The sequence below is a fragment of the Lagopus leucura genome, unplaced genomic scaffold (genome assembly GCF_019238085.1).
Source record: "Lagopus leucura isolate 7727_CA_CO unplaced genomic scaffold, USGS_WTPT01 Super-Scaffold_100012, whole genome shotgun sequence".
Taxonomy (NCBI): Eukaryota; Metazoa; Chordata; class Aves; order Galliformes; family Phasianidae; genus Lagopus; species Lagopus leucura.
This window is the reverse complement of record NW_024962267.1, coordinates 19,401,847-19,428,575: the sequence shown is the minus strand read 5'-3', so window position 1 is coordinate 19,428,575 and position 26,729 is coordinate 19,401,847. Positions and strand designations below refer to the sequence as shown.

The window sequence follows — 26,729 nt, the reverse complement described above, 5'->3', positions numbered from 1 at the left end:
ACAACCTGGCCTCTTGCTGGGGGCTGTGCAGAGGATGGGGTGTGCTTCACCAGCCAGAATGTGGGGGGGTTACCATCCAATTTGAGAGCTGTGGAGATGTGGCACTGAGGGATGTGGTCAGTGTGCATGGTGGGGTGGGCTTGGGGATCTGAGAGGTCTTTTCCATTTGGAATGATTGTGTGATTCTACAAAGGAGGATTTTTCTTCCTCGCTGGGTGTTAGGGCTGCCATGCAAGGAAGCTGCACCTGCAAAGCGCTGTGCAATGCCTGCAGTGGGCTTTGCCATGCTTTTCTCTGCAGCACCTTGGCACAGCAGCACTGTATGTGGGAGACCAGTTAGCCTCACGGCATGGTTAGGCTCTGCAGCAGATCCAGCCAGGGCAACTTAATTCAATACTTCATCCACTGATATTGAAATTACTGTGGGCTGGCTCTGCTTGTTGCAACAGCTTCATTTTCAAGTAGCTGCACTTTCTGTAATAACAATTATAAACAGCATTACAATTGCTCCATGGACCCCTAAGAGGACTAAAGGAGGGCTCAAGCTTGACTAAAGGCAGCCAAACATGGCAGAGTTTCCTGCTTTCTGCTGGCTTTGCCCTGGAAGCTGACCTCCTGCCTGCTTTGTCCCCTCCTCATCACACCATGCACGCATCAGCCTGCTGCAAGTCACCAAGAAGGTTGCAAAGACAGATTCTGCAAAGAAGGAGTAAAGAAAGGGAAGCCAAATGTTGAGGCTGCTCTGTTGGAAATGATTAAATCGGGGCCTGGAAACTTGTACTCAGCAATCCCTTGTGTAGGTCACGATGAGGCTCCAGCAGCTGGATTGCTGCTGGATGGCTGGAGGCTGCTGGAAGGCTCACACAGCCTCACAAAACCCTGGGGCTTTGCACAGGGATCTGGCAAACATTTCCTCTCTTGTAATATGGGTCCCCCAGGGGATGCAGCCTCAAGGCAGGAGGGCTGAAATTCAGGAGAGCCCTGTGCCAGGTGGCCGAAGGGGCTGGCCAGTGAGGACCACGAGAAAAGGGAGTTTGCTGTGTTAGCACAGCAGCCTGCTCCTCCTTTGAGGAGAAAACTCACTTTATTAACCAGAGCCAGCCAGACCCTTCTGCTGTGCTCAATGATATGATTACCTGAATTGTTTTCTGTACCTACAGGAATCTTTCCATATGTTCTGCCTACCTCTTCCAGGAGCATCTTTTTCCAGCTGATTTCTCTCTAAGAGCAGGAAAGGCTCAGTTCCATCCCCCCCTCTTCCACCAACCTGAACATTGCCCTTTGCTTTGGCTCTGCTTTTGGTGTTGTTTTCTGTGAATGCATGCATTAATCTACCCACGCCGATGCATCTAAAGGTGAAGAAGTGCATGGCTATGTAAATACATGGCATTAAGTGTCTTATAATCCATCCCAATTAAAAAGCAGTCTTTACGGCCGTAATAGTTTTATTGAGAACTGTAACACATTAGACTTACAGATATATAAAGCAGTTAGTTTTATAAAGCATATAGGGTATTAAAGTAATGAAAGACATTAACGTGACATCAATTTTTAAGGAGAGTTACTTGCTGAAATAAATGAGGGTAGCCTAAAAGTTGATGGCATGTTACAGTTCTGAGTAATGAACCCCTCTGCCCCCTAAAACCTCTCGGAATAAATAATGCTTGAGCAAGTCGATGGCCATTAACTCTTTATCCTCTGAGAGCTACTTGTCACATTGATGTCTCGTCCTATTCTTTAACATTTAAAAATACATTCAGAAATGAGTTCTCTTTGTTTTAACTTGTGATGCTTTATTCCAGAATGCCTGCTTTCCTAACATCTCCCCCTTGTCCAGCGATGGCCATTGCCGGACACAGGATTCTGGAGGAAGTTGGTGTTGTCTCTTTTCCTTCATCTTCTTATTTCTTTTTCCCTTTTCCTTTTCCTGCTTTCTCGCTCTTCGCCACTGCTTTGCTTCGTGCTCGACCCAGCGGTGTCTTGCCATACCAAGCCTGGAGAACCAGAAAGCATAGGTATGCTTTAATAATATTAAAAAAAATAATAATAATGAACAGTTAAGAGACCTTTTACTGCTACAATGGAGCACTCCATACAAAATTCTTAAAACCTTGGCCGGTTTGTGGAGCAGCAGAAATAAAACCCTTAGATCTCTTGAGGACATCATTATAACAAGAAGTATGGTGATTGCCTGCGTGAAGTGTGTCTCATTAACAGGAATACTTAGCCGGGCCATTTGTGTTGCTATAGTTATGGAAATGTTAGAACTTCTCCGATCAACCCTATTTCCAAGGCGTATAGCTCTTGTCAAAACCCTTTCTGGTCTGAAACTTGGCAGCAGACAAAGCATATGCTTCTCATGGTTCTGCAAATCGACCCAGACAGTTTTTATTTCAATGAGAGAGCTTAAGAAACCAAACAAACCCCGAACATTAAAAACCTGTTTATTGCTTTCAGATGCCTGTTCACAGTCCTGTGACTTGTAAATGGTTTTGGTATGGTCGCTCCGCACACTTGCCAAGCTCCTGGGCTGTAATGTCAACAAGGCCACGTTAAAATAATGTAAAATGAAAGAGAGGGCAGTGCTTTAAAATGAGAACTGTGTGGGAATTAGTCAATCCTCATATGTATACGCAGAACTTTATCAGCAAGGCCTGCCCACACCAGAGATTAACGTGCCACTAGGTGCTGACATGATGGATAAAACGCATTTGTTCTCATTTGGCTGTACTCTTCCATCTGAAATTGAAGTCTTTCCTCTGGCCACAAACCACTGTTTAATGCCATGGCTCTGTCTCCTCTGGTGCACGTTGGATATTAAGAACCATTTATTCTCAGTGCTGCAGTGGCACAGCTGCTCACGGAGGTCTTGGGGTCACCATCCCTGGAGGTGTTCCATAACCACAGGGATGTGGCACTGAGGGCCATGGGCATTGGGCATGGTGTGGTGGAGTTGGACTTGAGGATCTGAGAGGACTTTTCCCAACTGAATGAATCTGTGATTCTATGAATCTATGTTTTCAAATGCAACAGACTACCTGCTAATGGGCATGCAAGGCTGTCTGCTTTTGACTTTTTGATTAGCAAAGCAGCTACCTGGTTACCAGGACAGCTATATGCTTTAGGGAAACTCCTGGGAAAGATCCAATGGAACAGGTTGCCCGAGGAGGCTGTGGATGCCCCATGCCTGCAGGCATCCAAGGCCAGGCTGGATGTGACTCTGGGCGGCCTGGTCTGCTGGTTGGTGACCTGCACACAGCAGGGGGTTGGAACCAGATGATCATTGTGGTCTTTTTCAACCCAGGCCATTCTATGATTCTACCTGGTCTTAATGAAGCCAGCTCCTCAGATACGGCTAAAAGAAAAGGTATATCACTGTAGGCCACCAGCACCTGAGCTGGGGATGTAAGTGATGGACGGTATGTGATAGATCAGAGTTAAAAACCTTCAGGAATGACATCTGCAGCTCATTGGTATGGGTTTTCCTACATCTTACACGTGTTTCATATCAGCCACTGCCAGGCAGAGCTGAGTGCTGGCTGAGCACCCGTTGCTCTGTAGGACTCCTGTTATTTCTGTGCGAGGATTTGTATCAGTCCCACTGGGGCGATGATTTTTAATTTCAGGAACGTGGCGGATGGATAATTGGGCCAGAAATTGGAGTAAATTGGACAAAGAAATCACGTTATCACAAAATTTTTGCATTATTTATATTCATTTCGGAACGCTGGCGGAATATAAATGTCAAACAGGGAGATTCATGTTTCCAGAGAATAGAAATCAAAGATTCATCACAGCGCTAATCTTCACTTTGAATGCTGCTTTAAGTTTTAGCCACCCCGCTTCAAAAGGGACAAAGCAAAGCAACAGAAGAGGTCCAGCAATGGCAATGATTAGAGGCTCAGGAAAAGGTCCTTCTGTGTGCGGAGAGATGAGGATACTGAGTTAATTGATGCACGAGGCCATTTTGACGGTCCTCATCCCCTGTGCCATATTACAGGTGCCAGGCTCCGTGTCATTTAAAGGGAAACAAATTGAACGCAGATAAAAGGAAACACTTTCTTAAGGGCTGTAATTAACGCAAGGAAACGACGGCCGTGGGGTGCTGAGGGCAACAGTAGCAGTGTTCAAAATGAAGTGCTGCCTGCGTGCTCCTTGCTGTACAAAACAGGCACGGCTGTGGGAAGTGGAACAGCATTCGTGAGTTAGATTTGTGCTAAATGCTAGCCCTTGTGTTACAGGGCACAAATGGATTACGACTCGGAGCTGGGAATGATAGGAGGTTTTTTTCTGCACTGCAACACTGAACCATTAGCCTCTCCCTGAGGGAAGATATTGGTTTAGATAGGAAGCACGAGGAAAACAAGAGTGATTTGCCAAATATCACAAATGCTGCCTATGCTGAGTGAGCCAAATGGCTCAAAGTGGAAATTGGACAGCATTCAGCAGAGCTGGGAGAAATATCCACCTTCATTAGGGTAGCAGTGGAAGGTGGTTTGCACCAGGCTGCTAGGGACTGCATCCTATTTATTTGCAAGGTGCTATGGGGATGCAGAGCCAAGGGATGTGCAAAGAGCAGAACGGAAAGGAAACCTCTTGGTGGGAGACCTCCGTGGTCTGCAAGCATGTCCATGGAATCATTGAACCATGTTAAGCTTGGAAAAGCTTAACATTTCAGATCATCTGTAGCTCAGTCCCAGCCCACCATGCCCGCTGACCACCTCTTGCAGCATGACCCATGTGTATTTGAGGTGCGTGCAGCACACCAGTGTTTGCCTTAAATATTTCATGGCCCTGGGAGTGGAAACTCACTGTTTGAATTCCACAGACAAAAACTCGCGTGAGAAAATTCTCATTTGAGAAAACGTTAAGAAAAGGACTTAGAATTTGACCCCGAGGATCCTGGATGTCCAAGCTGTCTGCCTCCTGAAGAAAATACAGCCAGGCTTACACTCGTCAGCTCCCACCAAGCAAAGATGGATGCACCACACTCATGGCACACATTTATCCATGCATGCAAGGGCACCCGCAGAATGAGCAGATCCCCAGGTCAAACATGCCCAGGCAACAGGGGATGAGAAGAGACAGCCAGTTAGCACAGCTCCTAACATCACCTTAAACGTTTCCTCCTCCTCATTGTACACGGGGTCCTGGCTGGCCAGCGGGGTGAGGAACTCAGCAGTGCACAAGGGCTTCCTGGCCATCTGTAGGAGGCGCAGCTCGCTCAGCACTGCCTGCACTGCCCTCACGATGCAGCCCTGGGTGAAGCCATCCGACAGCTTGGCCAGGCAGCTGATGCTCAGCAGCTTGGTGATCTCTCCACCACGCTGTGTGATGGCGTGTTTCCATAACGCTGCTCAGCAGAGTCCAAAATAGAAAGAGAGAGAATGCCAAAGACACGTGTTAAGGAAAGCAGGAGAAACAGTTCTGCATTATGGGCACACAAGGTAAAAATGGAAAGGGCTGCTTAAATAAATGAGTATACATGGAAAGGAAGCCAGTATTTCCCCATTTGGGGGTGCAGAGTTAAGCACCTCCATTAACAGCCTGGCTTTATTTGGGTGACCTGATGGGTCACCCTAAGAACAGAGTTAGGGTTAGGGTTCCTCCATGTGCATAGGGCTGGCATGGGGACTTGAAGTCTGGTTTTGAAGCCCAGTGCCTCCAGCTATGCAGGCACATGTTGTATGCAGGTGTAAATGTCTCCATGATTGGCATTTTGTTTCTTGAATAATGGTGGACCTGCTTGTTTCTTGTAGCTGCAAGCTCAGACCAGTGATACCTGAACTGCCTGAGATTTTGCTGACAAAAATTAAGTTATCAGAGCAATAGTTTGTTGTTGTTGATGTGTAATTTGCAATCAAGTGGACTATCTCGGAGAGATATGAAAAAGCTGGGTGGAAAGCTGGTGTTACCAGCCTAATGGTTTCCACTGCACGTTTGCCACCATGCACAGAATGGAGTTTTCTGGTCTGTAGCAAAAGGAAGGTTGTAGTGAATGGGTAAAGTCTGTGCACTGTGGCTGTTTGTGGTTGTTATGCCATGGCCAAAAAAGGTTTTCGTCAGTTCTCAGACTGCCTGTCAGGCACTGGAGTTTGCCATGATGGGAAGATGAGCGCTCTGTGCTGTAACGACCTTGTTTCCATTGAACTCCAAGGCAGGTACTGCCTTAAATGGGACAACATCAAAGAATAAAACCTAGAAATTTAATTTCCTTCAATATGTCAAGAGTTAACTTTTTGGGGCATTCTGAGGTTTGCAAGCTGAAATCCCTTTGGCTGGCCCTTCTGACTCCAAATTAGTGGTGAGAATCCCAGAATGTGACAGGTTCAGTCCTCAGGAGTGAACATAGCTAAATTCAGCTGCTATCACCTCCTTTCTCTAGGTCTTATTCAAGTCCCTTATCTGTTAGCAATTAATCAGAGCTGTAACTTAACATGAAACACATGTTAGCCTGCTTAAGGACCGTTTCCCATCCACACTGAAAATTATTGAATGTGGGAGAGATTTACAACGTGCTAGACAGTCAAAATCTGTCTTGAGCTTGCCCAAACATGCATCATCTCAGTACCTTGGCTGCCTCCTTGAAAGGCAGCGCAGAAATGGACTTCAAAACACAGTTGCATCATTTTGTAACGAGATGAAGATGTGGAGCAATATTGTCTGGTTTACTCAGAGCACAGTTGTGTAGTGAGGTCTCCGGACTGAATGTGGCTTCTTTTCATTCTGTATTCTTCTGGGATATGATCCACCAGAGATCAGTGGCATGGAAGGAGTCTGTTCTCCTTGATGTGGTGATCAATAGGGATATTCATGCTAGGAGCTTCCGATGGGAGAAATGTACCATTCAGATTCCTGGCTTAGAAGTGTTTGGTGTCACTGTGAATAGTCCTAAATCTTTCTTCCACATCATCTTTAGACTGAACCTCAACGGCCCTTCTGCTTATGAGTCACCACATCCAGACTACATAGTACCCAGAAAAGTGTATTAAACCACACGATACAATCAGGAGAAAATGATACCTCTGGGAACAAAAGCCCATCTACCAGCCACTTCTGAAGGACGTGAACAAACCACCACTTTTCTTGCAGTAATTCACATTATTAAGTGCATCAGTAGTTGTCAGAAAGACTCGAGGTACTTGCCGAATCTTGAAGCATAGTCAGGCCGAGGGATCAGGATGATTTTTTGGTAAACTTTGCAGAAAGGTTTGATCTTGGCATCAAAGGGCCGGCTGGTGGTCCCCACCAGCAGCACTCTGTCCTCCGCTTTCAAAGCCTTCAGGAATTTGGGGAGAATCTTTTCCAGACGTTTCGGATTCATCTTCAGAGAGCGCATGTGAATACAAGGGGGAAAGAGTTCTTATCAGTACTGACAATTTAGAGTTAATGAGGTGAAGCAACGACTGTAGATATGAATAACGTAGGTATGTGTGTTATACATAGACATGCTATCTGCAATGGGATTTGGGGTTTTTTTTCACTAGTTTCCTTGCAACTTAGTACAAACAGGCTAGATGCTCAACCTGAGTAGAAAGCCCTTATCTTCTGCAAACTGATTTCTGCCCAGGGATTCGTGGGTTTGAGTGCTCGTGTTTTTTATTGGAGCATTTGCTGGCTCTCTCCTGGAAAGCAGGAAGGAAGCAACAACTAATTTAAAGTAGGAAATCCTTATTTTTCAGTTCAAGAAATATTGCTTGGACCTGCGCACTTGGTGATCCCTAATGGATAGAAGGAACACATGGGTATGTAACCTGGCCTGGAATTCTCATAGTTCAGGAAGGTTCTTGTCTACCAACCCCTGCTGGTATTTTCAAGATGAAAAACACACTCCCTGATTTATTCTTTGATTTCACCTTGCTGGGAATCTCAGCTCTTTGAACTCGGGACTCAGATCTTTGTGATGATTGCTGTTAGACCTTATTATGAATATTCAACTCTTATCAACAGAACAGATGTCCCTTGAGCAGAACTTTTCACTGGCTACTTAAGTTTGATGAGGATCAAGTGAAAATTGGTTGGGAAAACTTCATCAAATTGCTGAGGTGTTATTCTGCAAATGAATAACTGGGTTAGGGATCCAGTGTTAGATGTGAAGGTTGGTGGCCCTGCATGTTGCAGGGGAGTTGGAGCTTGATGATCCTTGAGGTCCATTCCAACCCAAGCCATTCTATGATTTTACGTATTCAGAAAAGTCTGATGACTTAGAAGCCTCTCCAGAAATAACTGAGGCTTAACACCCCAGTCAATCACACTCAATGGAGAGCCTTACTCTAGGTGTGCGTTTTTTGCTGTGCAGTTGGCAGCTGCCTCAATTTCAGACCAGCCTTTCTTATATTAATAAAGCGTCTTCTGCTGGGAAAACGTGATCTGTCAGAAGATGCAGAGAATTTTTAAAGCAATTGACTCCTGTCTCACAAAAATAAGCCCCAATTTATCCCCTGCATTTAGAGCACTTAGAGTTTTTTGGGGGTGATGTGATATTCACGGATTCCCATTAGTCCCTCTTTTGTTATGGGTGCTCATTGCTTAGCCTGTAGGAATCTTTATTTTCAAATCATAAACGTACTGGTGCTAGAGACAAGGGAAAGATTCCACTCTTGTGTTAAGCCTACTGACTGGCATTTGTGTGTCAGCAGCTCCTGCTACACTTTTGAAAGTAATGCGTGTCCAGAGTGCACGCAGTTAATGGATATGTACTCAAAGCTAACATTACCTCCTCCACCTTGAAAGAAATATATCAGTAGCAAGAGAACCTGTCACAGAGGCAAGCTAGGATCTCAGCCATCATGTGCACCTGAGCTGGAGAAAAGTGGGGTGAATGGTGAAGGTGACCCCTATTTGTTTGAGTGGCTTAACTGCTTGCATGTCATCCATGGCAGCTGGGTTACCATAATGTATTTGATATCTGACTGCTCTGCACCCTTTACAGAGGATTGGACAGAGACTACTTTTTTTCTATTTTTCCTTTCAAAGCAGATAAAGCTCACGAGTGCTCCAGGCAACCTTTGGCCTCTAGTCTTCATTTTAATCCCCATTTGCACTTGAACGTTCACTCCCAGTATAAGAACCACTAGAGGGCATCAAGCCCTGCACACCCATGAGCTCACGCAGCCCTCTCAGCACTCAGTGGCCTCATCCAACATGATACAGTCTTCCAAATCACCAGGCTCATGTCCATCACACAGCCCAAACACGAAGCACTTGCCTTAGGAAAAAAAGAAAGCTTTGGTTTTGTGAACTATTTTGCAAGCAGCATGAATCTAATCAGGACTTCAGGTGAACGGCTCTCTGCTGCAGTGGCTGAGTTGCTGTGCCTATTGGGCAGTGTTTTAATTTTCTTTCTGGTGGGGAAGCTGCACAAGGCAGGAAGGAATGGAAGCTAACAGGACTCCGGGGAGCCCAAAGAAAATAATCTGTAAACATAAGTGTTTAATATATGCTCTTCGCTTTCACAGTGGAAATTTATCCTCGTTACTTTATTGTTCACTTTGGCTCCATCCAATTTCTCAAATTAATAGACCCGAACAGTTTAAGCTCATCTTAACTTTTAGCTTCTTGCCTCGCGTTTTGAAATTCTCCATTATTCTCTCCTGCTTTTCAGTGCACTGATGAGCAGTGGCTGGACTATTTTTAAATACAGCAAATACGGCTGGGTAGGAGAGAAATGTGACTTCTTAAGAGCCCCTGAGAGGTCACAAGACTCTCTTAAAAGAAAAAAAACACATTAGTGAGACAAGCGATGATCAAGCAAGCTTCGGCGGGTCCGGTCATACCAGTATGTGCTGAGCTGAGAGATACACCTGCTCCTTTGTGTTGGAAATTATCAGCACCAAAATAAGAAAGGAGCACCTCACCTGTTCTTCAGCCTTGGGCACTGCTTTGTAGAACGTTTTCTCCGTGTCTCCGATCCACACGACTGAAGGCTGCAGCTGCTTGGCCACCTAAGAGAAAATGGGAGAGGGAATGCGAGAAGTTGATTAAAATGGCCATAATTTCATACCTGGGCGCCTATAATCACGCTTCTGAATCCATATTTCGGCAATTACAATTAGCTGGGTTTATTTTTTTCCCCCAGAAATGAGCAGCACTCGTGAGCAGCGTTGGCTCTGCTCGGTAGCGTTGGCACATCAAACGGATTCTGTTTAGGAAGCTAAAGGTGAGAACTCATCCCAAATTGGATCATTCTGACTGCTGTGCTTATGCTGCACCTCCCAACCCGAATTCGGCTGTGGTTCTGCAAAAAGGAACCCTTAAGGAAAATAAGCTGGCAGGCAATCTGGCTTACAGCATAACATTCAATCCGCAGTCAGCCTGAGAATTAAAATGGAGCCTGTTAAATTGGAAGGGGGGGGGGTCAATAGAAATGGGCTTTCCGGCTCCAAAGTCAGAGCACTATACCTCTGGTTCACAGCAGGATGGCAGCAATGCTACAGGCTTCTTCACATCTTGCACTCTCCCTATTGCTATAGAAACGCCAGTGGTTTAGACATTCTGCTGCCAAATTTTAATCACTTTCCAGTGGCTCTCAGAGCTGTGCTGCTTTGCTCAGCAACAAAAGTGATGGCTTGAGGAATCAATGGGTAACAAGAAAGCATTCTTCTGTCCTGCTTATTTTTTTTTTCCTTCCCCCACTTGAAGCTGCTGCTTCCAGGAAGGAAGCTTACAAAACCACTAAGTTGTATACATCATAAGCTCAGCGCCTGACTGACAGCTGGAGCAGGAAGAATTAAGATGTGAACATCTTCCTTCAAAGCACCACAGTTCATTTTTATGGCCAAGAGCACGGCTGCATCCGTGCAGTAAAAATGCATTGAAGAGAAGGGACAAGAATGGCAGAGGAAAGCTGTGAGGCTTGTTTGCTCCGCTGTGCTGCTGATGGGTGAAGTGGAAACAATGCCATCTTTGGCACGTGGCACGTTATTTGCAGGAACGTGTCAGCCCTAGAGTACATCAGGTGGTACCTCCAAGTTCATTGAGGAAAACAGAGCTTTCTCTTTGTTGGAAGGCAGAGCTATTCAGCATTAATAATGAAACCCATAGATGGTGTCGTGAGGAACACGATGAAAATCTTGCAGAAATGAATATGTGGGCCTTAGCAGTAATGTGAATGTTTATACATACAACCTAAGGGGTAACTTCTCAGCCCAGCAGAGCAGTGAGCAAGCAAGCTGGAGCGAAAGGACAGACTGAAATAGCACAGCTGCCCATCTAAGGTCAGACACTTCTTATCTACCTTTTATTTATCTATTTTCAGAGGTGTGTTTTACATATTCCTACACCACAGTCACTCTGCAAGGCACATCAGAGGGGACAGGTTTGCAGTTACACTGAGCAGAGCTGTACAGCAGCACCTTGGGGCTTTCTACTGAGCATCCTGTTAGTCCAGAGCTCACACACCTGCAAGAAATGCAAGCAGCCCTGCTGATTTGCACTTGCAGGTGAAGTCAATTAGCTCCTAGCTGCTTATAAGCAGTCTCGAAGGCAGGTGGAAGAATGCTGTGGTAGTGATCCTGTGCTGGAGCTGAAATGGGAGGATTCTTTGGATAACTCAGACTCACAAGGATCAGAAAGGTAGGTTGTTGTTTCTTTTAGGATGATATTTGCATTTTATGTGTTATGGAGTCTGTTTTGACACGTGGAAGCTCTGAGTTAGAGACCTTCCCCAAACTCAGCACTGCTAAGGGGAGCTTTCTAACAGTGGCTGACCTGCACGCTGATGTGGGCTGCTTTTCTGCTAAAGCTGATGCAAAGCAATGCTGGGTGTTTTCTTTCTTTAGAGAACAGTCCTGTCCTGGTGGTTTTGCTCTGTGTGGTGCCATAGTTGCATGAAGATAGAGAGCAATGCAGCTTTCCTGCAGTATTTCCTATATACCTGTACGTCTGATGCTGCAGCCCTATCTGACACAGGGAATGAGGCTGGGGAAGGTTATTAAGCTGTTAGCAGTAGCTGAGCTCTGCTTTATGTGCTTCAAAGGGAGTTGTGATGTCTCCTCAGCAGGGCTGCTACAGCCTGGAGGGATCTTCCCCATTTGGCTCAGAGGTGGTTCTGTGGTTAGCAGCTTTCTCAAACAGACTGAAGGCTTTAACCAGCCTAGGGTTTCATTTTAACTCCTAAGGAAGAGCTCTTACCATTTTCACACCTGTGCTCTTTTTTTGTCTCTAGTTAAGAACACACTCAATGCCAGCTGCCTCTTAAATAGATGCTTCCCTGTGTGTTCTGGTCGGGGCAATGATTTGGATGCAGGCTGGATGTGGCTCTGGGCAGCCTGGTCTGGTGGTTGGTGATCCTGCACATAGCAGGGGGGTTGAAACTGGATGAGCACTGTGGGCCTTTTCAACCCAGGCCGTTTTATGGATGCTGGCTGCTTCATGCCTTTATCTTTCCAGTGTTGGTAGGCAGTGATCTAGCAGCCCAAACACAGTGCATTGAGTTCTGTTGTCTTCTCCAGATGACAGATCAGGCTGCCAGCTCGTTCACACTGCTGGCAGATATGCTGTATGTCCCCATGGAAGTGCTTAATCTGAATTATCCACAGACAGTTCGAATCCATGGATAATTAAACGTGCTGTACGTAATTAATTTGTAGCTGATGTGTTCTTAGCTTTGCTGCATTCTCCCTGGTTTGGAGGAGCTGCCAGCAGATGGCTCCTTCACCTTTCTAATCCTGCCCAGTGTCAGCAGCTGGTGATATTTATCACCCTAGGGTTTGGGTTTCTAGCAGGCTGTGCTGCAGCAAGATAAGAATTGCTCCTGGAGAGCTCGAGGCAAGGCTGATAGTGCTGTTCCCACGTATCAGCTGTGATGGGAGTCCCTTTTGATGGTGAAATACTCAGTGCCCTAATGTAAACCATTCCTGATACTTCAGATTGTCTTAAAAATGACCTGCCCATAGGGACGGTACAGCAGTGGTTACAAATGAATGAACTTAATTCAGTGGGGGGGGGGGGGGGGGGGGGGGGGGGGGGAACTGGCAAAGTTATGTTGCCTCACAATGCAAGGATTAAACCATTTAATCTTAAATCAACTCAACCACTCTTCTTTTTTTTGTGTAAGATATTTGCCTCTGATGTGCTATACAGCATAACCAAAGAGCCTGATAATGCAGTCTACTGACAGTGATGGTGATGGAACACCTGCAGCCTGCTTGCACTGCAGAACTGGTCAGTGGAACTTGTGCACAGAGCTGCTAATCCCCATGCTTCTGTGCTGCTATTTCCCTCCTGACCAGCTTTCCCAACCTTTTCACCTGGTCAGTGCTGTGTCATTGTGGTAGTGATTAACCTGGTGGCTGCTAATGGAGGATTGCTTTGTGCCTTGATGAGAGAGCTAACCCTTGGTTGGTACAAGCTGGCAGAAAACTCCATTTGAATTCAAGCTGCCTCAATGTATTGGAAATGTGATTTTAACTGAAATGTTCCAGAATGCTTTGATTTGAGCTTTGTGTCTCTGTTTGAGACAGATCCTCTCTTCCCAGTAGAAGAGCTGACTTGGTAGGTTTTGTGTCTTTATGGAGAATGCAATTGCTGGAGCTTGGTGTTCCCAGCTTTTTTTAATAGCTTTCCCATTCAGGATTAACCTTCCTTCTGTTTCTTTTAAATAGGCAGGTTGAAATGTGGGGGTTTTCCTGCTCTGGTATGAGAAGTCATTACCCTCATGTGACATCTCAAATGCATGCTTTGAGCAACACACACGTCTCTCTTTTGGATCAGGGCTGGTATGTCTCTTGTTGTCTCCTCCCAGAAATAACAGAGGAAAAAAGAAACAGATTTGGCTCTTGAATCTGAAATGAACGAGATCTTCATTTTTTCCAGTGCTATTCACTGGTTCAGGGCGTCTCTATGAAACAACTGCCAGCAGCCAGCAAACAACTACAGAACTTGAAGGAAGGGGTAAGGTTCCAAGCTGCCAAGGACAGCTTAATCAGCTCTGAGTGATGGCAGCTGGTAATGTAGATCAGAACAAAGATGGGAGCTGACCTGGTAGTACTGACCAAGCTGGCTTCCATCCTGGCTCTGAGAACCTGTGCAATCCAGAATAGTGAGGGGATTAGACAAATTAGCAACCCAGCCGTGGGGATGGAGGTGGTGGGGAGAGGTCAAGCTGCCAATGGAATTGGGAATAAAAATTAAATGTAGCTGACTTGCATGATGCTGAGGCAGGTGTTATGTCATTATGAATTGGTAGGGGAATTAAAATGCAGATGAAGTATCCTCTGGGAAGAGGCAGTGTGCTGTGCTATTTTCTGTTATTAGAGGAGCGGAGTTTGGGGCAGTGCTGCTGCAGTTGGAACAAGTCACCTTTTGGTAAGCAAGTGCCTGGATGTTTATTCCAAGTGACTGACTGTGAGCAACTTCCATTGTGGTGCTCTGTGGAGGAGCCCCAAAGTATCATCCCTACTTCTGGAGGGTCTGCAGTAGAGAAATAAATTTGGGTTGTTTCTCCCTGATTTTGGGGATTTTTGGGCAATGCTACTGTTTGATTTTGTGCAATCTGGAAAAACTAAGGGTTTTTTAGGCAGATAAATCTCTTTTTTAACAGATAAACATGGATGCAAACTTGTGTGTGTATGTATATAATGTGTGCCTACATGTGTACACATGCTATATATACAGGTTAGAACATATATATTAAAAAAACCCAAAAACCTCCTTAATTCACTCTGCTGGAACCTTCTGTAGGATGCTGCCCTCCTTTCTCCTGTGTTTAACAGCTCTGTGCTCCAGCAGGGACTGGGTGGTGTGTGTGCTACGCCTGCAGTCAGATGTGTGCTTTGCTAGTGATGAGGCCACAAAGTCAGCAGAGAAGGGTGAAATGTGGGGTGAGGAAGGAGTACCAGCTGAGCCTGGTAGCACAGGGAATGCTAGACCCAGCGTTAGTGTTACAGCCTCAAAGGGCAGCTTTTCCCCAGGCACTGCTCTGACCAGCAAGAAATGGGCTCCTTGGGGATTGCATTGCTTTTAATTGTGAAACCTGTCTCCTGTGGTGATAGAGGCACCTGCCACAAAGCCTGCTCTAATACTGGCTTTAATAAAGTACATCTGACTGAATCCCAAGGAAAGCCCATTTGAATTCAGTCTTTTAGCAGGCCTTTGGTGGGGGAGAAATGCTGCGTTGGGCTATTCCTAGTATATATGCTGTGGGTTTTTTTTTTTCCTAAGTGCATTTCTTCTGGAAATGTTTACCAGCTTCCTTCCTTAGCAGAAATCCTGCCAGGGTAGCATCTCTTCTTACTATGAGGATTTGGAATATGTTCTTCACAGCTCATATGCCTTCTTTCATTTCCAGACTTCTTGTGTGTTTCTGTTAATGTAATCTTGAACTGAGATTCTCTTTTCAAAAGCTTGCTGATAGGTAAACAGAGAGCAGTACAGGAGAGAGCTGCTTTGCAGCAACAGTCCCAGGGAGGAAATTTGTGACCACCTCCAGTCTGGTATTTGATTAAATGCTGCATGGAATGCATTCCTGACTGACGTGCACGTAAACAGAAAACTTTTTATCTGATGCTTTTCATATTCGAGGTAACATAAAGCTTGTAGAAATGTTGATGTGAAAAATATGGCCACTACAGGGGATTTCTCAAGGGGCATTTCATCCTTGGCTGTCAGCAAGTGGTTTGGGAGGCATGAAAGCAAGATGGGAATTTCAAACCTGGATTTGCACTCTTTTTTTGGACCTGGTGTACTTGCTGATACAAAACTCGGGACCAGGAATCCATCACAAGGTTGTTTTCTGATTATTGCATCTTTGGTAGCAGTACACAAGCACAGTACCTTGAGAACCATGTGGAGCATCATCTGCAGGCCGTTCTTGCCTGGGTACTTCCTAGCAACGTTGGAAGGGGAAAGGTTGAAGAGGTTGGCTCCTGTTTCTGTGCAGATAGCATGGACCAGCATCTTCTTTCCAACACCAGCAGGGCCAGCTAGTAGCAAGGCTTTCACCAAAGGAGCCTTCTCGTGGACAGTTTGGGAGCCTGTAAAAAGTCATACGGTGCTGTTATTGCTTTCATTTAAGTCTTGCCATAAAGGTAATGAAACAACTCTACCTCTTCTCTTCACATTAAATATTTTATAATGCGAATTCACTGTTTCATTAATATAGCACAAGAGCTGCGGAGTTGATTTCTGTGTAACCAGAGCTGTGGCAATAGCACACTTGAGTGCACAGTTGCTAACTGATGTCAAGTGAAGGCCTAGATAGAGGCATACCTGTGGCTTTAAGCTTAGCATTTGTCAGAGCAAGTCTTCCTGCACTTGGACAAAGGTGTAGATTCATGCTGCACGCGGGACTAGCAGAACTCCTCCTTGCTGCTGTCTGAAATGAAGCTTTCCAGCTTCCCCAGCTTTAGAGAAAACAAGCTAATGGGACTGTCTATTACTGCTGCATTTGTCAGTGATTTTGAAACCAGATGTTACCATTGCTCTTGTTTACTTTCTATCTGCACCTCCGTTTTCAGGGCACTTTTCCTCTCCACTGAAAATGAGTAACCTTTCAAACTGACCACCCCACTTAGGTTAGCCCTGCTCCAAAATCTTTCGTTGCCTATATTCCTCCCGTGCACTGCTGCTGCTGGGTGGCATCTGCTCATCTGCAGAGCAGCACGTGTTATCCTCCAGCCTGGAACATGGTAGCTGCATGCTGCAAAGCAAGTGAAATGTCTGCTTGCAGAAAGTGGATCCATTTTCTGTTCCCTTCATTTCATTTGGTTGAGCATTTCTGGTTGCTCTGCTTTGCTTGCAATGGGTGCTCAGTACTTCCAAGTGTGCCTCGTTGCCTGCTGTAGGTAAGTTCAGTCTGAGCTGTAAGATATCTGCTCCATCACCTGGGAAAGTCTGGCAGAAATGCTTGTAGCACAGTTCAGGTGCTTGATGGTGATAGAAACTCAAGTTTTAAGAACTTCCTTTCAAAGAAGGGTTTCTGATGAGGCAGGCAGGCAGGAGTGGTACTGAACAACAAATCCAGTGAGGCTCCTTATCTGTGTCCTGAAGGCTGAACACTCTGCATGGATGTCAATGATAAGTGCCATTACTTCAGCACTGTGCAGGATCCAGTGAAGTTGTCAGGCACCCAGCCTTTGGTACAAAATGACCAAATATTAATAATCTATTACTCTTATACATGGATGTGTTATGGAGGGGAGTAGTGAACTCCTCTGTGGTTGAAGATGAAGTGTATCCTCTACCACTGTCTCCTGCTTATTTCAGCTGCTTGTGTTCTCAGTGCTGTTTCAGCTGGAACTTTCCTTGCTATCAGGTGAAAACCTCAAGAATAAACTGTACACAGTGATATAATGATTAACTAGTTCTGAGACCAATTAAGTGAAATGTCATCCATAACAGATTGCCCAGAAGGTGAAACCGTTCCTGAGACTTTCTTGGCTTGGGAAATATTTTTTTTTTATTCAAAGGCATTTTTCAAACTCCTATTGCAAGTATGCTGTTTGCTTAACTAGTCCAGGGTCTCTTCTCTTTAGATGTTTTTGCCAGTTTCATAAATGGTAGAAAATTTACAGGCTTTCTTTCCCCCCTGCTTTGGGAGTGTCTTGGGGCTTGATTTCACTTGATTAGATGGTGTTAAAACATAACCTTGGAGTTATCTGATATGTGAAAAACCACATGGAGTCAGTGAGAAGAGGGATAACAGCTCAAGTCTCCCAGCTGACTGCAGTCATGCCTGTGGCCAACCCCTGAGCATTACCCCAAACCAGATGGGAAGACTTTGGCTGGGGAGAACAGTGTTGGTGCTGGTAGCATCGTGTTCCAATAACTTCACTCTTCAGATTGAGCTGATAAGCAGAATGAACACTTCTCTTGGGGATAAGAGATGTTTCTCCCAAATCTCAGATGAAGAAGGGCTGTTGCACTGAACTTTGGGGCACGCTGAGCTCCTCTGGTGGGCACTGGGTCCTCTGGTGTGTGCATCCCAAACAGCCCAAGTGATTGTCTTTCTGGAAGGCATGCAAAAGGTGGGGAGAAGCAGAAGGCTGTGTCATCTTTGCTCCATTTGCCAGAATGGGAAGCACTGAGATGCTGTTTTGCCCATATGAAGGGGATGAGCAGACAATGACACGGCCTGGGGGTGGATAGGGCCAGTTAAAATCTTCCCCAAAATCAAACCACAAATTGAAAATGATGCAAATGAAGTATAGGAGGCCCTTGAGGCAGGCACTTCTTGCAATCAGTGGAGCTTGGCTTCGTGCCATTCCCAAGCAAAATATGAAGCAGACTTTGCATTAAAAATGAACAACCTAACCCAGCAAAGCTTTGCTGGATGCTGCTTAAGTCTGGCGTTAAAACTGCAAGGGCATATTTAAGTGCTCTCTCAGATGTCCAAAACATACTCAGACTAATTCCTTAAATGATTGCATTGTTTGGTACTGAGTAACATTAGCCAGCTTGTAAAAGGTAAATTGCAACCTTGGCCCTTCCCTTAACTTGATTAATTTTGATCACTGGAGCTTGTTTTAGCTATTATCTTTCCCAAGTGATTTCTTTTTATGTGCTGCCATTCACAAACTGTTAACATGAGAACAGAGATGGTATGGAAAGGCAATACCTGACAATAGCATGTGCAAGCTCCTTGATGCACTATTAAAATGATACGGTCTTCACTTGGAATGCCTAATTGAAAAACAATTACCCTGCAAAATGCTTTAGATTACCATTAATCAAGCGCTGTCAAAGCCAGTAAAAATGCATGTTAGCAACAGGAAGCAAAGCTATCATAGCCTGCCTTGCAGTGATTGCTGCAGTGCTCTTACCTAATGGCAGTATTCCATACAGTGCTATTAGCTGTCTGATATCGGCAAGAGAGGGCATGGGCTCTACGTCCACCTGATGCAGAGTGGTCCCCAGATAGCTGTATTCGCCTGTGGGGAGGAAGCATGGGATTAATCAACGTGACACTGCGTTTTTATAAAAAGTATAACTCGAGGAACGTGGAACTGCCATGGGAAATGCTGAGCCATGATGGGATGGGTTCTCAGATGGGGGCAGTATTGGGAGTGTGACCCCGAGACATCAGAAAGGGGAATGGAATGAGGAACACTGAACACACTGTGGGTTCTCCCTGCTAACCGGGCTGTAGGTGTTCAGTCAGTCTTGAACAACCTTTTCAAGAAACGTTGTGAGGAAGAACAATTAATAGTGCTGCAAATCACACTGCTGGCAAGTGGCTTCCAGACTTGGGCTTTTGCAGAGCTGGGATGCTGGTGAACTACGCTCTACCAGAAGGATTCTGAAAAAGCAGGAAGAGACTAACACCTTTTCTCCTGACTGTGGCTCATCTCAGCTTTGTGCCATGTGAGACATTTAAGTGCTTCTCCTCATTTGGTGGGGATTTCACTTTGTAGTTCACCTTTTTTGTTCAAAACCAACCCCAAGGAAGCGAAAAATCACTGACATTTACTGAAGTGATCTAATCTTGCCTCAGCTCTTGTTACAGAGCTGTGGTCGCATTGCTTGACCTGTCAAAGTCCATCTGGAAGGTGTGTTGGAAACCAAAGAGCCAAAAGGACAGGAATACTTGTGATAACTGAGTTGGTGATTGTTTCTTAGTGTAAGTTGTGTAATCATGATGAATACTGGTGAAGAATAGCAGCATTTATGTTCTATTGGAGATAAAAAGGGGAAGCACGAGGGCTTTCAGAACTGGTAGGTCAACATTGGCCATATGAGAGAAGTAGTGATTTGGGGCAAAAAGGCAGATGAGTTGTGGTGCAACTGCCCCTCCCTTCCGAAGGATGAAATTCACTTCAGGTTTTATCTTTTATTTAAGGAGAAATCAAAAGAACCGGATAGGAATTAATCTTCACAGATTTAATTAGAAGGCATCAAAGGGTTTAATTGCAACTGAACATAAATCACAGCGGATATTCTCTGACTAATTTAGATAAGGTCACCAAGAAAATTAGTTCAGCGATGTCGGTTTGTCATAGAGAGGGACGTTTTGGTGTCTTTACTCGCTGTGCAGCACAATTCCCCCCTTTTGTCCTTTTCCTGGGAGCTGAGAGTGAGTGACCTTCCTTGGGCTGCAGCCCTATAGGAGCAGAGCAGGTGAGGACTGATTTTTTTCTGCAGGCTTTGTGCCCTTGGATATTTAAAGGGAGAAATGCAGCATTAAGAAATTACTTTAAAGTCCAAACCTTGCCCAACTTCAAACACTTTCTGTTTCTTGTTCTGGCAGCTTAAGCAGCATGACTGCTGTTTGGAAAGGCTACACAGACAGCCTGAGACACCTTGGTACTATGATGCGATGGGGACTTGTCGTAAGTGTGGGCAACCAGATGGGCATTGCCATACTCTGCATTTTTGTGCCCAGGATCTTCTGCTGGCAGGGGGTGTTATTGATGTGACTTAGAGCAGACTTTGCATAGCCAAGAAGCCAAGGTTCAAACCTCCCTTGACCTTGAAGATGGCCCAAGTTCACCCCAGCTTGCTCCCCAGTTTGATATTGTCTGCTCTTCATTGTTATCTGTTAGCCAAGACGTGCTCTCCAAACAACTGCACTTGGGATGTCTGCTGGATAGAAGCGAGTTTGGGAAGGACAGACAATACTGGTTGGGCAAGAGGATTCTGAAATGCAGAACTAGGCAGAGGGCCTTTCATTTGAACCAAGGCCCAGGTACATCTCAAGGTTCAGGCAGGTGGAGGGAAAGGGCTGAGTTCTCTCTACCTACTGTGTGCTCCTGAGCGGATGCCCTGGTTACACCTCAGATGGCTTGTGCCATCCCACGCCACCCAAAGCCTCCAGGTGCTTGGAAACAGCACCAGTTCTACATACAGACCCAGGCTTCAGGAGCAGAAGTGAAAAGCATGAGGCACCCCTAAGGAGCAGACATGATTTGCATACGTTGCTTTAAGGTATTCAAGTAGGAAAGTCCTGAAATTGTAATTACTCTTGAACTCATTCTTGACAGGAAACAGAGGTTGGTGAACCTTGAATGGCTGAGATTTGGTCAGATTAAATATCGTATTAGCTGTAAAACGTATACTTTACCAACATAGTCGGAGAGATTCACTGGCTTGGCTTTTATTAGTACTCCTTCTTCTGCCAGTTCCCTGTACAGAGAATCGATGGTCCTGTGGGCAAGAGGCGTCACTCAGAAGTTCTGGGGCACTGTAAATAGAACCTCAGTCCTTCAGCAACTGAGCTAGCTTCACAGTTATTAATGCTTCCCCTGCTTTATAAATGTACCTTGAAGCCCAGAGTTTGAGGTGATCAGCTCCATCAATATGAAATCAATAAGCATCGCTTCGTACATTACAGCAAAGAGTGCTTTGCTCCCTCTTGCACACTCCTGCACTGCTCCCATTACCCACTGCCAGGTGATGTGAGATCAGTTATGACTCATGTAATAGACTTGTTCATTAATATCAATTACTGGGAAATTATTTTTAAATTATACAATAATAGCAATCCTAACACTACTATACCTATTCACTTAGCTCTCCAATTAGTAGTAATTCATTAATTCTTCCTGGAATTTATTCTGTTTGCAATAGAGTCACCTCTAGTCAGGAACATACTGGCAATGACTCAAGCAATCAGTGATCCATCTACTGCAGTGTTTGGGTGAAGATGGCCAGAGGGTTGGGCGAAGCCATACAGTAGAAACTATGACATAACTTGTGCAAGGGAAGGGTTTCTTCCTGTCTCTACCACTAGTTGGTAAGATTCAACATGCTTTATGTTATTATATTGCAGCTGTCTGAAGTTCTTGTTATACTCTTAGTGTAAATAATATAGATCTGAGCCTTTTTAGGTCTCTTACCATACCTGTGCTTTTCACATTCTCTCATTTCAATATCTAAGCTTTTTCTTTCTGCTGCCCATCTCATTGGTATGTCTTGGTATTGCTGCAATAAGAATACGTAATAGAAGCTCTCAGCTGGACAATAATATTGTCCCTATATGTATTTGAGGACTGTAGCCATTTTCCATTTCAGCTGGGAGGCTTTATGCTTATGCATGCTAGCAGCACAATTGATATGGCAGTAGTAATAAGCAAACACAAAACCTCAAATCCTCCCAGTAAAACAAGGTTGTTTAAGAGAGCAAGGATACACAGAAGGCTGTGAAGTCCTCTAGAACTGTTACTGATAAGACTGATTTACACAATGTGTTTTACCTCTGAAGTGTGACTTGCAGAGCACAGGGCTGTCTGCAGCCTCCCTTATCAGACTGCAGCTGAGATGGGAAATCTGCCAGCCAGCCCAACCACCAGGTGCTTCTGCACCTGCAGACCCAATTGTTAATAGCCTTGGGAGGCCCATACTCTGTGTGTTCTGTGACTCTACAGACTGGGAACAACCACACTGAAGTTAACAGAGACTAGCTCAAGTTGCAGAATGCACCTTAATTTGTGTGTGGTGCTGGAGGCAGGCTGTGTACCCTTAAAGCAATGTTCTTTGCTCCTTTATTTGGGGGACTGCCCTTCCTGGAGGGCAGTGGAGAGGTAGTGGTGGTCTCAGGTAGAAAGGTCCTATCTTTATTTACCTGTCAGGAGTTAGATCTTCCTCCAGCTCGGATATTTTCTTCTTCCCCGCCTTCTTTTTCTGAAGACCACAGTGAGAGGCAGGAATTAGTGGCATTAGTACAGATACAGATTTATCTACTTGAACCTACTCAAGTAACATGAAGACCGCATCCATTATTTGGACATGATTTTCATTACCGAAGAACCCCAAAGGAACAATCATATCCTTGGATGCTATTAGGTGAGGAAGTCATACCCCTGTGTATAAAAACACAGGGCATGTTCTCATTTGGAAGTGCCTCACTCACAGGAGAAGTGAAGCAGCTCTGGCTTTACCCGTAGGAACTTCTCTCCCTTGTTCCTGGTAGCAGGCGTAGCCTTAACCTACAGAAGAAGAAGGGTGTGGGATCCCATCTGCTTCTGCAGACACTGCTCAGGTTTTTCATGTTGCGTTAAAATACACGTGCAAGTAGCATCCCTAAGGTTCCTCTGTGTGAGCAGGACCTGGAGACAATCCTCCACCCCATCCAGCTGACTTCCCAACCTGTAGGCATCCCTTCTGCCCTTGCCTTCCTAATGCCTTGGGAAAGAAGCTCGAGGAGGTCAGAAGAACATGACCTGACTTCTCTTGACATTTTCAACACGCTTTCACTATGGGAAGTTGCTATGTCTTAGGTGGCTGCATTCTTTATATGCTGATGGGGAGGAGGAGGAAATAAGAGAAGGAAAACGTAGTAAGATGTGAATCAGTAGCATCAAGCTCCTCCATTAATTACGGCTTAGGGGATATAAAATACAGTTAGGGGTAATTAGCAGTGGAGAGCATCATTAATCCTTGTGCCATATATCAGCACCCAACACTGGTGTGCATGCAAAGTGCTTCAGTGGCACTACACACACAGGACTTGTTCTACAGCTTAAATCTAGGCATGCACTTAAATGGGTAGTAGGTCAAGACAAATTTTTTTTTCTCCTTAGAGTGTGCAAATGGGCTGTTCTCCTAAAGAAAAGGAGCAGGAAGAACAAGGCATGTGCAATGCTGCTTTAAGGACTGAGGAAGTACTGAGATGCCAGCAGTTTATTTCTGTGCTCCTCCAGCTTTGCCTCTTTTAACCTTTCTTCCAGCAAATCAGAAGCTGCTTATCGTGGGGTCTGACTGGGAGGAAAAGCAGTTTCTACCTATGTGAAGACAATAAGCATACGGTGAATTTATTGGCCAACTGGTGGTGTCCTCGAGGCAGCTTCACCAATAAATGCAAGGCAAAACTGTACTGTGCAGTGGAAAAATGTGTTTTCCTAATCACATCAGCATTTAGGGGGAATTTGGCAAACACTGAGATGTGATAAAGGGGAATATGAATTGTAGACAATGGCTTCCCTCCAAAATGCCTTGCTGGGAGCTGCTTTTACTTAGGAAATGATAATGTTTAATGAATGTGAACATGCTCGTCGCTTATAATGGAAATTTCCTTGTTCCTATCTCTGAAATGTCAGTCTAGTTTCTGTTTAGCCATCCGTTCACTCGGTTATTTTCTGCTTTGACACATCACTGTTTAGTGAACTGCGTTTGTTATTACTTGGCAGATGACAGAAGACTCTTCTGTGCTCAATGTGGTGTCTTGTCTTGCTGTGTGGGCTCAGGAGAATGTTTTCAGTAGCTCAGAGGTTGCCATGAGCAAACATGGCCCTGGTTTGAGACTGCTGCCAACTGGGGGGGGAAGCAAAGAGAAGAGAGTGCTCTTGTTGTTCATGGGAAATGAGTGTCCCAGTCTGTGAAGTGTTGGGAGTGGATCCCTTGGATCACTTGTGATGCTGGGATAGGAGACTGAGCTTCACTGGCTATGAAAAATCCAATGGGCATTGTGAATCAATGTCCTCAGACCCATCTTGTCTTCAATTCTGGCCTTATTGCAGTTTTGCCCTTATCAAGTCTTTGGAGTGATGTCAAACTCTTTGTAGCAGCTGCTACAGTCAGTCTCTCCTGGATTGAATCATAGATTCCTAGAATGGCCTGGGTTGAAAAGGAACATAACGATCATCTGGTTCCAACCCCCTGCTGTGTGCAGGGTCACCAACCAGCAGCCCAGGCTGCCCAGAGCCACATCCAGCCTGGCCTTGAATGCCTGCAGGGATGGGGCATCCACAGCCTCCTTGGGCAACCTGTTCCAGTGCCTCACCACCCTCTGGGTGAAAAACTTCCTCCTAATATCCAATCTAAACTTCCCTCTGTCTCGGTTTAAAACCATTCCCCCTTGTAATTGCTTTGATTCTGCCTGGCTGCATCTAAGTGGACATCCAAAGCTTCATTGGGATGCTAGCAAGGCATGGGCTGCTTTACCTGCAGTTGGATCCGAATCCAGTCCTTAATTCCTTTGGGGATTAGAGCAGGAAAAGCAATGTAATAGATGAGAGAGCACTCAAATGCAACTTCCATGTCAGTGGCTGCAGACAGCTATCTGTTATCTCCTACACTGGGTGCAAAGGCAATGTAAAGACAGCAGGTCTGCAGCAGTGTATGAGTCTTACACCTTCAGCCTGCTGATCCACGGCCTGCAGACAGTGAGCTGCCACTGTGCATCATGCAGAGATGCACCTCTGTTTCTGTTGCGTATTCGTTCCCTCCCCTGTGAATGTCTGAGGATCAGGAGCCGCCTGGAGCACGTCCTGCTCAGTCACAGTGCACCTCTGACAGTCTCTGGGCCATAATGACAATTAGCACCAGAACTGTCAGTAGGGTGGGATGCTTCCAGCATGGGCAGGAACACGTAGGCTCTGCTTCAAATGACAGTGGTTGGGCCGCTGCAAATCGGGTGCAGTCTAATTAGGTGTTTCCAGGCTACCTTAATGATCTAGAGACCCATTCATAATGAGCAGAGCAATCTGCCTTTCTGCACGAGCTTATCGTTCCAGAGGTGGCAAATGGGCTTTTTATCTTCAGGTGCTGAGAGAGTAACTCTCGATAGGATGAAGTGTCTGCTTTTAAAGTTAAGTGGTGTTTGATGGTTTGGGAGGTTGTAAATCCAAAGTTTCCCTGTGTGAAGCTGTTTGAAAAACATGTTTTGAATTGGAGAGCTCCTTACAATCCCCACCACTTCTTTTTAAAGCTATCTGAACCAATGTTTTTCAGAGAAAATCTTTTGGGAACTTATTTAATTAGCACCGCTTTTCCTTCTTCCCCTCTCCCCTTCTCTCTGGCTACTGGCACAACATGGGAAAACAAAAGTTAAATAAACTCTCACCACCCAAAACCTCCCCAACACCACTGAAGAAACAAACTGACTTCAAGCTTCGAAATCACGATGTGACGTTTTGAAGCAGGGTTTTGTCCAGCTGATCTGCAGCAGCCCAACATGTCTGCCCAGAACAGCTCACAGATTGCTGCAATATTCAGTCTGGGCATCTTAAGCCTCGCTATTTTTGAAACTGACCTAGAAATCTAATCAGTATCACTTTTCAGAGTCGCTCCAGTCTTTCATTATTGAATTGCCCTTGCGCCTTCATCAGGTGAAAGAGCATTTCTCAAGATAATTTGAGTAGAAGTGCTGCAAAATCAAATATTTGCACGCTAAAAGGATTACAGAAAAGGAACACAACACGAGGTTAGGGTTGGCTATTTGCCCTGCGCCTTTTAAATGGAACTGCTGATTGAATGGTAGGGTCTGTAAGCTCCCAGTTATTTTTGTACTGACGTGATCTCAAGTTTAAATGCTTGGGTAAGGCATTCTGGGAACCCTGGGCTATGGTATTTTGTATATGGCAATGCTGTGCAAATAGATGTGAACGTGATGTGTGGGTAACGCATTAAAATGATGGATGTCTTGATTTGTTTAAATAAACTTGGCTTAGTCTTGCATTCCCAGCTCCTTCCATAGGAAGAAGCAACGTAGTTAAATAAGGTGCACCTGGCTGTATGTTGCTGTAGGTAAGTGAAAGGTTTCACCAAGACATTGGAAGTGGTTGTTTGATGTACAGTTACCATCTTGCAATTGGTATCCATGAGTCTAACTCTTGCACTGATCACACTGTGGGTAGAAAATTGATGTTTACCCCCAAACTCTCACAATTCGCTGCTCTTACCTTTTCACTTTTTTTCCCCTTTTTCTTTTTGCTACTCTTCTCCCCATCCACGGCCAGCTTGAGATCCTCCAGCTTTTGTTGCATCAATTCATCCACCTGTCCAGACAGACACAATTAAATCTTTCTAAGTCTTCTGTTCTGCTACCAGCTTGCAATGAAGCGTGAAAGCAGAGA

General features: G+C 45.1%; 1 protein-coding gene across 1 annotated transcript in view; it reads right to left on the bottom strand.

The window, feature by feature from the left end:
• Positions 1 to 1,491: 1,491 nt before the first annotated feature.
• IQCA1 (IQ motif containing with AAA domain 1) overlaps positions 1,492 to 26,729 on the bottom strand; it is an 85,495-nt gene continuing 60,257 nt past the window's right edge. The window contains exons 11-19 of the mRNA XM_042874898.1: positions 26,556 to 26,651; positions 22,499 to 22,557; positions 20,999 to 21,081; positions 18,762 to 18,869; positions 15,775 to 15,974; positions 9,858 to 9,944; positions 7,147 to 7,324; positions 5,115 to 5,353; positions 1,492 to 1,994 (exon numbers count right to left, since the gene is read on the bottom strand). Coding sequence (XP_042730832.1) covers positions 1,902 to 1,994; positions 5,115 to 5,353; positions 7,147 to 7,324; positions 9,858 to 9,944; positions 15,775 to 15,974; positions 18,762 to 18,869; positions 20,999 to 21,081; positions 22,499 to 22,557; positions 26,556 to 26,651 — 1,143 coding nt within the window. The 3' untranslated portion in view covers positions 1,492 to 1,901. The remainder of the gene's footprint in view (positions 1,995 to 5,114; positions 5,354 to 7,146; positions 7,325 to 9,857; positions 9,945 to 15,774; positions 15,975 to 18,761; positions 18,870 to 20,998; positions 21,082 to 22,498; positions 22,558 to 26,555; positions 26,652 to 26,729) is intronic.